Consider the following 10398-nt stretch of genomic DNA (forward strand, 5'->3'; position numbering starts at 1 on the left):
GGGGCTCACTGAGGATGATGACGTGCTGCAGGTTCTGGAGGAGTGAGTTCTCGAACTCCTGCTGCTTCTTCCTGGCCAGCTCCTGGGTGACCATGCAGCGGTCACACAGGCCAGCTCGCAGCCTGCGGTGGGGGAGGGGCAAGAGGCCACTCAGGAGGGAGACCGGGGCCGAGGTGGCGGGGGGGGGGGGGGGGGGGGGGGGGGGGGGGGGGGGGTTGGCTGGGACCCTCAGTGCCCTGCTCGCAAGACACGCCTTCGCCTTTCCCAAACTGTAGAAGCCCCCGTGGGCTCGGGGTTCCCTGCTCTGCTGGGTGTGGGAAGGAGAGAGAAAGTGCGTTTTCCCCCGGGGCACTTCCGCTGGGGTGCTCGCCCTCCCGCCCCACCCCTGTCCGCTCACCTGTTCTCCAGCACCCGCACGTTCTCCTTCAGTGCCTTCTGCTGCTCCCTGAGCTGATGGTTCTTGGCACAGAGCTCCTCCACCCTCTGGGCATCCCTGGGGGTCGAGGGAGGTGAGGTGCAGGTTCTGCTCCAATGGGCCTGCGTTGCCCCGGGGGGGGGGGGGGGGGGGGGGGGGGGGGGGGGGGAAGGGCGGGGGAGGGGAGTCCCGCACTGGGTCCCACTGGGCGCACCTGGCGCAGGGACTCCCTAGTAAAGCAGGGCCTTGCCAGGGCAATGCTTGGCCCAGCGGCGCAAATGTGAGCGCTCCTGGCCACCTGTTTGCAGTGGCCCAGAAGTGCAGCCGACAGTGTGGTGGCGACGTGAGGACCCACCCCTAAGGCCCTGAGTCTCCCTTTTGATGCCCTGGGTATGGAGGGTCCCTGTTCACTGGGTGGGGGCGGGGCTTGAGTTTCCAGTCCTGCTCCAACAGCTACTCAAGATATGGCTTTGGTCTGGTGACTCACCCCCACCCCCCACACTGAGCCTCAGTTCCCCTTCTGCACCACTGGATGGGGGCGGCGTTAGTGCACTGGGCTGTGGCACTGCCTTTCTCACTGGTTTCCCATTGGGCCGGGGTCTGTCCTGACTCACCGGCATCGCTCGGAGTTCAGCTCCAGGAGTTTATTCTGCAGACCTAGGGGAGCCAGGGAAGGGGTGGGGGGTCACCTCCCTGGCTGTCCGGCGGGGCACTCTGCAGACTCCCGCCACCTGCCGGGCCGTGGTCCCACCAGGCCAGGTCCTGGAGGGATGTTTTCTGGGGGCGGACAGCCAGTGTGGTAATAAAGCATGCTCTTTGGGGAACCCCTGGCCAAGAGCCTCCTTGCCATGGGCTGGAGTCTGCCTTGGTCCCCGCAGTCCCTGCCTTTCCGGGCCACTGGGGAAGAGATCCAGGCCCCTCGGGCCCTCAGGTCGGTGTGTGAGGTTGTCGCCCACTCTCAGCGGCTCCAGCCCCGTGGGGGGTGGGGGGTGAGTGGACGGGCCTGTGGGCTGCGGCAGAGCTTGGCCTGGGGTCCTGTCAGGGACAGACAGGTTTCAGCTCTAAACCCTGGAATGCTCTGGATGCACCGCCCTCTGTTCTTAGAGGTGGGTAATTGTTTTATTGCGGCCGCCAGGCACCCCTGCCTCGCCCTGGGCGAAGGCTCATCTCAGCCCAAGCCTCTGGCTTTCCGTTGGGCGCCTGGCTTTTTATTTCGGCTGTGTCGTCAGCTAACCCTTTGGGAGAATCCTTTCCAGGGCCACACTCGAGGATGCTGATCTGAGGCTGGGCGGCTGCCTCCTCTGGGCTCTGGGTCAGGACTCCCCTTCGGGGCCTGGCAGGCAGGGTCCCCAAGTCTGGCAAGAATCGGAGGTTTTGTGGAGGAGCACCCCGAGCCGGCCCAGGTGAGGGCCGTGGACACCCGCCTCCCCGTGGCACTCACCCCGGACCTCGTTCTCATGGACATCCTTCAGCCGGTTCAGTGACTCCATGAAGCTGTCCATGGCTCCTGCGGGCTCTGGCCCAGGCCCCTCTGTGCTCGGGGTACAGGGGTGGCCCCCTGACCTCTACTGCCCCTCTGTCCCCAGCCTGTAGAGGAGGCAGGGGGAGAGGTCACAGAAATACACACACCAGCCTCGTCTGCCCAGGGAAGTGGGTCCCGTATAGAGAGGCCGCAGGGTCCGAGGAGGGGGCAGGAATCCGCCGACTGCTGGCACCACCCCCTCCTCCCCACGGGTCCTCAGGGGCACCTAGCTGGGCTGTGCACACCTTGAGGGTCCACTGCCTGAGATGAGAATTGAGGGGCCCGGGGGGATGGGGCCTGGGTGTCCTGGTCCTCACTCCCTTCCAGGCCTTTCTGGGCAGCCTGGAGGGGTCTCCTGCAGGCAGGAGGCTGGGAGGAGTGAGCTCACAGGGCTGTGGGTCCCCGTTCCACCCCTCCCCCCTTCCCCTCCCATGCCACTGCCCTTGTGGCCACAGATTGGCCCCGGGCCCAGGAGGCTGGGCCACAGGTCGGGAGGCTTGGCCAGGCCTGGTCTGCAGTGGCTCCGGGCACCCATTACGTGCTCTGTTAAGCCGAGAGCCGGTTGCAACACGCAGAGCCTTTCTGGGAAAGTCTCTCTTCCAGGCCCTTCTCTGAGGGGAGGGGGCACTGCCAGCTGCTGGGGTGAGCACCGGCCTCCGACCCGGACCTCTGCTCTGGGCTGCTGTGCACCCAGGCTGTGCTCTGTCCTGTGCCAGGCAATGTGCCGTGGACGCATGTGCATGCACTATGTGTGTGTGTACGTGTGGGCATGGTATGTGCACTGCATGTGTGGTATGTGTGTGCAGGTACTGTGCACAAGTACTGTGGGTGCGTGCGTGTATGCATATACTGTGCACAGCTACTGTGGGTGTGTATGTGTGTATGCATGTACTGTGCATAAGTACTGTGGGTGCATGTGTGTATGCATGTACTGTGCATAAGTACTACGTACATGTGTCTATGCATGAACTGTGCACAAGTACTGTGGGTGCGTGTGTGTATGCATACACTGTGCACAGCTACTGTTGGGTGTACATGTGTGTATGCATGTACTGTGCATAAGTACTATGTACCTGTGTATATGCATGAACTGTGCACAAGTACTGTGCGTGTACTGTGGGTGTCTGGTGTGTGCTGTGCTGTGTGTGCATGTATTAAGGGGTGCTGAGGCCCCAGTGTTCACCTTGGGTCTGGACTCTGGCCTGCGTTTACTGAGGCTGCTGCCGGCCCCGATGGATGGACAGAGACTTCCGAAGGACAGGGTGGGGCTCATCCTGGCCCACCCTCCTCTCTGGATCTCACCTCCAGGCCAGGGGAGGTGGCCCCGTCTGGGCTTCAGCTCAAGGAGCCTTGGGGTCCACCGGACCCTGCAAACAGGTGACAGCTCCCGGCCGCTCTCTCCGGCCGGCACCCCACCTGTCAGCAGCCAGTACGGGCCTGCCTCCTGCATCCACCCGGACCTCACCTTCCCTGCTACGCCCACCGACGCCCAAGCCAGCCCTCTTCCCATGAGGACGCGCACGGCACAGCAGTGGGTCCTTCGAGGCCCTTGAAGCCCCTGCTCAAACCTGCCCGTGGCCCCATTGCACCAGGCTGTGCCCCAGGCCTTGCCCAGGCTGCCCAAGGGAACCCCGTCTCATCCCGTCGGCGCCGAAGACATGCACACGAGTGTTTGCAGCCACTCGCCGAGCCACTCCAAGCTGGAAGTGCCACTGCCAGTGTCCCCTGCTGGCAGGGGTGGCAGCTGCCCCCCCCAGGTGCCATCGCGCCGTGACACCGCACCATGGGAGCCGGACCGGAGAGCCAGCCTGACGTGGGTTTCGTGCTCACAGAGCACAGAAGAGGTTCTCAGGAGTTGGGGGTAGAACCCAGGGGTGTCCCTGACCGTGGCCCCTGGAGAAGCCATGGGTCGGGGCCGGCTGGAGGCTTTGGGAGCTGTGGGAGGGAGACTGGACCATGGAGTCTGGCTCTCAGCAGCTCCTTCTGACCTGAGGTCAAGCATCAGAGCACTGGGAAGGGTCGGCCTGAGGACGCAGTGACATCCCCCTGTCCTGCGGCAGCTGGAACAAAGTCGGTGGCATGTGCTGGGGTGCTGGGACCCCTGAACTTGTTTTGAGGACCTGCCTGGGCTCCAGGCCACTCCCAAGTGATGGCCAGGGGCACATGGGTGGCTGCTTGGTGGCTGTGGGTCGAGTGGAGATGACGAGTTTAGGAGGGGCCCCACCTCGAGGCTGGGGGCTGGAGCTCACCGGATGTGGCTAGAGATGAGCCCCGAAAGTCTAGGGGCTGGGAGAGGCCAGTGCCGAGCTGGCATTAATGCCCTGTGCCCTGTGAGGAGCCTGCTCTCCAAAGGGGGAAACCGAGGCCCAAATAGATCACGTCATGCTCCTCAGCCACCCAGGAGGAAGTGGGTGCTGGGGTTGGAACTGGCTCCCGGATCCGCAGATGCTGTGCCCTGCCCCGCGTGGCCCAGGGCTCAGTCCCCAGCGGCCCCGCCGCGCTGGCTTGCAGCAGGGCTCCCCGGACTGCACGGGGAGCAGAGGCCTCCGCAGACTCCGGGCGGGAGGGCGGGCGAGGAGGGCCAGGCAGGGGCTGAGGCGGAGCTTGAAATTCCACCCAGACCCGCCTGACGGGCCGGGCCTCTCTCCCGCCTTCCCCCCCAGCCCATAGGGAGCCACCCGAGGGAGCCTCTGGTGCCCATAGGCCTGGGAGCGGCTACCAATGGGCCCTGTTCCCCCCACCCCCAGGCCCCTCAGGCCCCAGCTGATGGGAGGGGACAGTCTCCCGCACACTGGGCGGGACAGCAGGACAGGGGCAGGATTTGCTGGTGGCTGGAAACAGAGCTGGAGGGGGTGCATCATGCTGGCACATTCTCCTCTCCTGACCTTCCCTCCCCTCCCCTCCCATCTTCTCTCCTGGGGAGGCCCAGAGCCATCCAGCCCATGGGTGACAGTGTCAGGGGATGGTGTAACTTCCCTGGGTGGGCAGGTGACAGAAGCCCATTTGGCCAAGGCAGAGTGGACAGACTCTGTCTTCTGGGGCCTCCATTCTCCTGGAGGGAGGAGGGTCTAAGGAAGGGGCGGTCCCCACAGCGGGGCCTGGGGCTCAGGGAAGGCGGGCCTGGGTGGCTGCGAGCTGGGGCTGGGATAAGGGGGCCATCCCGCAGGGGTGGGGAGCTGGGCCTCTGTCTCTGGGCCTGGGTGGCCTGTGCACAGGAAGAGGGTGGCCTGAGTTGCTGGCTGGGGTGCGGACGGGGACAGGGCCCACGGACACTCTGGACGCCTGTGCTGGAAGGTCTCTACTGGGGCCGAGTCCCCGGAAGGAGCGGGCAGGAGGAAGGGCGGCTTGCCCTGGGCAGGGGGCTAACGGCGTGGGCGTCCAGCTGATGGCCCTAGGGCTGGTCCCCTCTGGCCTTTACTCTCTTTGTGACCTCGCTGAGCCTCGGGCTCCTCATGTGGGGGTCATATCACCCCCCACCTCAGGCTGTTACAACGCTCGTTTCTATCAAGTGACAGCTGTCCCGGTGACACATTCCAGGCGAGGAGCGTCCAGCCGAGGACCGGGCCGGTTGGCTGCTCAGCTAAGTGCGGACGAGACCCGCATCCACTGCTCGCTGTCTCTCCCCAGCGCCTCCCCCACGTGGCCCCCAGGTGCCGCGTACAGGGCACCCCCTCTCGCGGACAAGCAGGTGTCCCATTGCTGCAAAGACCCTTCGCAAGAGGGCAAGACCCCCCCCCCGCCCCAAGTTCAAGGGAGAGGCCTCAGGCTCCAACAGGTACACGCCTGCACCTGCGGACAGCTGCTCAGTGTGTGGACGCTTCAGGTCCACTGGGTCTTGGTGGCCGTGTTGGGGGGAGGTGCCATTGGGCACTCTCACACAGAAGAGAGTGCCAAGGCCCCCGGAGAGGGCCAGCTCCTCGCACGCTGGGGCCCCATGACCTCAGGAGGTGCTGGGTGTCCAGTTCTACAGCGTGGAGCAGACCCGAGGCTCCCGTGTCTCTGTCCACCCTCCGTTGGGGGGTGCTCTGCAGTGATGGGCAAAGCCCATGGCAACCTCAGTCAAGTCACTTGCCTGGCTGGGCCTTGATGTCCCTGTCCCTAACACAGACGGTGGGTGTGTGTGTCGACCTGGGCTCCTAGAGGCACCAGCGCTGTGCCACCTCGGGCTGCCCCGCCTCCCCGGGCATGGTGGGTGCTCTGGCGACTGAGCGGCTGGCAGGCAGCCGGGGGTGAGCCTGGGTGCCAGGCACCTGTGGGGGGGCTTCACATGCAACGATTCATCAGATCTCACGCTCACCCACGGGCTAGCTGTGACAACCCCATTTTATAGACGAGGAACCTGAAGCTCAGAATGATGTCTCCAGGCTGCGAGGGGCATAGCCAGGCACAAACTCAGAACCTGGACCTCCTTGTGGCCCCCGGGCCAGTGTACGGTGGCGGGTCAGGTCCAGAGTGGTGTCACTGCCGGGGTGGTTTCTAACATCACCCGTGACACACGTGCGTAAGTGTGTGACACTCACACGCACATAGGGAGGCGACAGGATCTAACAGAATCCTGACACACCTTAGTGTGCACCCCAACTCACAGTCTCCACGTGCACAGGTGCCTGCCCCGCACAGGCCCGCGGAGAGCGGCGCATGCTGGTGCACGCCCGCACACAGGGACATGCAGCCGTGCACCCCACGTGCGCACGCACGCACGCTCAGAAGAGCCAGGCAGGTGCGCGCGTGCTTGGCGGGCTGAGGTTTTGCTTTGCGGCTCAGGTAACAGCGGGGCCTGCAACCTGACTCCAGAGGACGGGCTGGCCCTCTGTCGCTGCGCCTTCCCTGTCCTCCCTGAGGCCTGGCCAGGGGAGTCTGAGCGGGACCGAGTCCCTGTTTGTCACTGCATTTCAGGGGCTGCTGAGTGTCCCAGGGTGCCCAGCCCTGCCCTGGGGGCGGCGGCGCTGGGTACGACCCTCCCCTGTGGCCCGGCGCCTCTGCCCTGTGAGGGTCCAGGCGGGGGGGCAGGTCCGGGATGCGGTGCCTGGCCAGCAGCCCACTCCTGGTGCCCCCGGATCCTCAGCAGATGATGATCTCTGCACCCCGCCCCTCTGCCCAGGAACCTCACTGAGCCCCCTCCCCTCAGCCCCTTGGCCCAGGTGCCCCAGGGTAGGTGGCTGTGCCTATAATGCCAGTCCGGCTGACCCCCCCCCCCCCAGCTCAGAGAGCAGGGGCTGGGGCTCCCCAGGGACCCCGGTCTCCTCCTCTCCCGCCCCCGTTGTTGGACCTGCGAACCCTGGGGTCGCCGGGTACTCACATGATCCTTCACTGCTGCGACCTCCAGCGACCTCGGGCCGAGCCCCAGCGCTCCCCACCTGAGGGAGACAGAAGTGAGCAGTGCGTGAACTTGCACGGGCAACAAGACACAATTTTGGCCAAACCCGCCTGACAGGTTCTGGGTTCTCCGAGCCAGGAGCGGAAAGGAGGCAGAGACAGACTGCCCCAAAGCTGCCGAGCGGGCTCTGCTTTCACACAGAAAGTGGCAGAACTGGTCGGGGCTGAACCCACACAGACCTGGGATTGTTTCCCGTAATTACTGAGGCCTCTGGCCTGAGCCGGCCAGTTAACAGGGAGAATCCAGGGACCTGCACAGGGAAGAGAGGGGGCGAGGGGGCCGAGGTGGGCAAGGTGGGGGGGTGGCAGGGGCCTGCCGTGTCCCTTTTTGGCCTCACATCCTGGCTCACCCCAGGCTGACCTTTCTGGTCTCAGTTACCCTGTCTGTGTGGCAAGGATAATGGGCGCAGGCATGTTCCTCCCAGACATCAGGAGACGGAGATCCAGACGTGTGGTTGGAAGTGTCCCTGCTGCGTCGGGGGCGCGCCTGCGTGGTGGGCGCTCCCAGAGGGCCGGTGTCCAGGTCAGGGGCATTCGGGCAGGTAGGGGTGCCGGAGTGGGGGCTGGGCCCTGGGGGCTGTTGCTGTGGCGGGGGGCTTCCTGTGCGTGTTCTCCGTGCTGGGACGCTGTGGCCGTGCTCCTGCAGACGCGGGCCAGCCTCTGAGGCCTGCGCCTGCCCCATGCCGCACCCCTGTACCCCGTGTCCTGCAGCCCTCCACATGCCCCCCATGCTCCCCTCCCCACACCCCTTCCCGGCGTCCTCGGGGCCGCACAGGAGCAACAGCCTCCCCAGGGGCACTGAGCGCGCTCCAGGGAGACCTCAGGGCTGGAGGAGGAGGCCCGGGCTCCAGGCCAGGAGACCTGATGAGGTCCCAGGAGTCACTTCCTGCTCCCTGGTGAGGCCTGATCGGCGGCAGTGGCTGGGCCCCGGGATCTCGGAAGGGGTTGGAGGTCAGCCAGGGCGACCTGGGCTCCGGCCGGACCCTGGAGCTCTGTGGACGCCCCCCGCACAAGGCCCCCCACCGTCCCCCTGTATCTCTTCACCGTCCCCCCTGCGGGGCCCCTGGCGGATCTGCGTGTGTGAGCGGGAGGGAAGGGGCTCGGGGGCCGTGTGCGTGGGTGTGTGTGCCTGACCGTGGCCCCACGAGCTGCCCGCCACCTTGTGTGCATGTGTGGTGCGTTCTCCCGTGTGCGCCGCGTGCCCCGTGGGGGTCAGACGCGTGCGCTCTCCTCGTGACCTTGCCTGTGTGTGTCGGGGTGCGGTGTCTGGGGGTGGGGCTGGGGCCGAGTCAGACCCCCTCCCTCAGCGCTGGTGACCCTCACACTGTCCAGCGTCAGCCTAACCGTGTCCTATCCCCCTACCCCCAACCTCAGCCGGGGCTGAATCCTGACTCTGCCCCTCCCCGCCCCCCCGCCGAGAGCTGAGCCATCTTGGACCAGTTACCCAGCCTCTCCGGAGCCTCTTCCGAGAAGTGGAATTTGTGATAACGGCTGGGCCAGGGTCTGCCCTGGGAGGGGAGTGCGCCCAGTGCTGGTCAGCTGATGGGCAGCGGCTCTGGCTGGACCACGTTAGTCATCAAACAACAGCTGTTAAGTTTCTAGAAGGTAAACACGTCTGCCTCACACCCTTGTGGCTCCATGATGCTCATGGCGCCAAATTCATAATCGCCCCAACTGCACATGGCCGGGCGGGTGGATGGACGGTCGTGGTCGGCAGGGACAGTCCCCGGGGGACCCAGCAATGCGGATGAAGGTCAGTGTCTCCTGGGTGAGGGCTGCCGCTCAGGGAGGGTGGCATCTGACTCCGCCCACAAGCGCCCAGGAAGGCCCCGAGGCGGGGAGGGGTCGTCTGGGTCCCGGTGGGGGCCGCCCGCACGCAGGGGGAGTGGTCGGAGTGCGGAAAGCCATCTGCCTTGATGGTGGGGGTGGTCCCGGGAGGGGGGCTCGGTTCCCACAACGCAGCCTCTGTACACGGGAGAGACAGACGCTTGTTTGTGCAAATTATGCCTCAAGAAAGTTGTTTTGCTTTAAATTAATATATTTTTTTCATTTTTTAATGTTTGTTTTTGAGACAGAGAGAGAGACAGACAGAGCATGTGAACGGGGGAGGAACAGAAGGAGAGGGAGATACAGGATCCGAAGCAGCTCCAGGCTCCGGGCTGTCCGCACAGAGCCCGACGTGGGGTTAGAACCCACCAACTGCGAGATCATGGCCTGAGCCGAAGTCGGATGCTTAACCTGCTGAGCTACTCAGGCGCCCCTGATTAATAGACTTTCTTTCTTAGAGGAGTTTTAGTTTCCCACAAAACTGAGAGGGAGGCACAGAGATTGCCCACAGACCCCTCCCCGGTTACCCGCCCCCCAGAGTGGACACCTGCCTGCATGCACCGCGCCCCTCGGAGTCCGTCTTCATGTTGGGGTCGCCCGTGGAGTGGCACGTTCTGTGCAGCTGGACACGTCTATCCAGACACGGGCCCACCATTCCAGGGTCACACGGAGTGTTTTTACGGCCCCGAAGCCCCCCGTGCTCCACCGGCTCGTCCCTCCCCTAACCTCTTTCCTGCCTCCATGGCTGTGACTTTTCTGGAAGGTCATGCAGGTGGAATCAGTGTGGAGCCTTTCAACGGGCTTCCTGCACTTAGCGATGCACCTTTAGGCTTCTGCCCTGTCTTTTCACGGCTTGGTAGCTCGTTTCTTTCTCTCTCCTTTTTAAGTTTGTTTATTTATTCTGAGAGAGAGAGAGCACAAGGGGAGGAGGGGCAGAGAGAGAGGAGGGGCAGAGTCCCACGCAGGCTCCGGCCGCCAGCACAGAGCCGACCCGGGGCTCTGAGATTGTGACCTGAGCCAAAACGAAGAGTCAGACACTAAACCAACTGGCCCCCCAGGCGCCCGGTCTTTTTCTCACTGGTTGATATCCCGCTGCGTGGCTGGGCCACAGGCCATTTGTGCATCGCCCGCTGAAGGGCCTTTCTGTGGACGGAAGCCCTCCAACCTCTAGGTAAATAAATGCCAAGGAACACGACTACTGGATTGGGTGGCAAGGCCATGTTCCGTTTTGTAAGAATAAAGTGGATCTTTAGAAAAC

The 10398-nt window shown here is 64.3% G+C and overlaps 1 protein-coding gene across 1 annotated transcript in view; it reads right to left on the minus strand.

Moving 5' to 3' along the window:
* Positions 1–1932, minus strand: part of RBBP8NL (RBBP8 N-terminal like) — an 8757-nt gene extending 6825 nt beyond the window's left edge. The window contains exons 1-4 of the mRNA XM_029918098.1: positions 1857–1932; positions 1030–1072; positions 398–493; positions 10–122 (exon numbers count right to left, since the gene is read on the minus strand). Coding sequence (XP_029773958.1) covers positions 10–122; positions 398–493; positions 1030–1072; positions 1857–1917 — 313 coding nt within the window. The 5' untranslated portion in view covers positions 1918–1932. The remainder of the gene's footprint in view (positions 1–9; positions 123–397; positions 494–1029; positions 1073–1856) is intronic.
* Between the last annotated feature and the right edge of the window lie 8466 nt (positions 1933–10398).

Source organism: Suricata suricatta, chromosome 12 (assembly GCF_006229205.1).
Source record: "Suricata suricatta isolate VVHF042 chromosome 12, meerkat_22Aug2017_6uvM2_HiC, whole genome shotgun sequence".
Lineage (NCBI taxonomy): Eukaryota > Metazoa > Chordata > Mammalia > Carnivora > Herpestidae > Suricata > Suricata suricatta.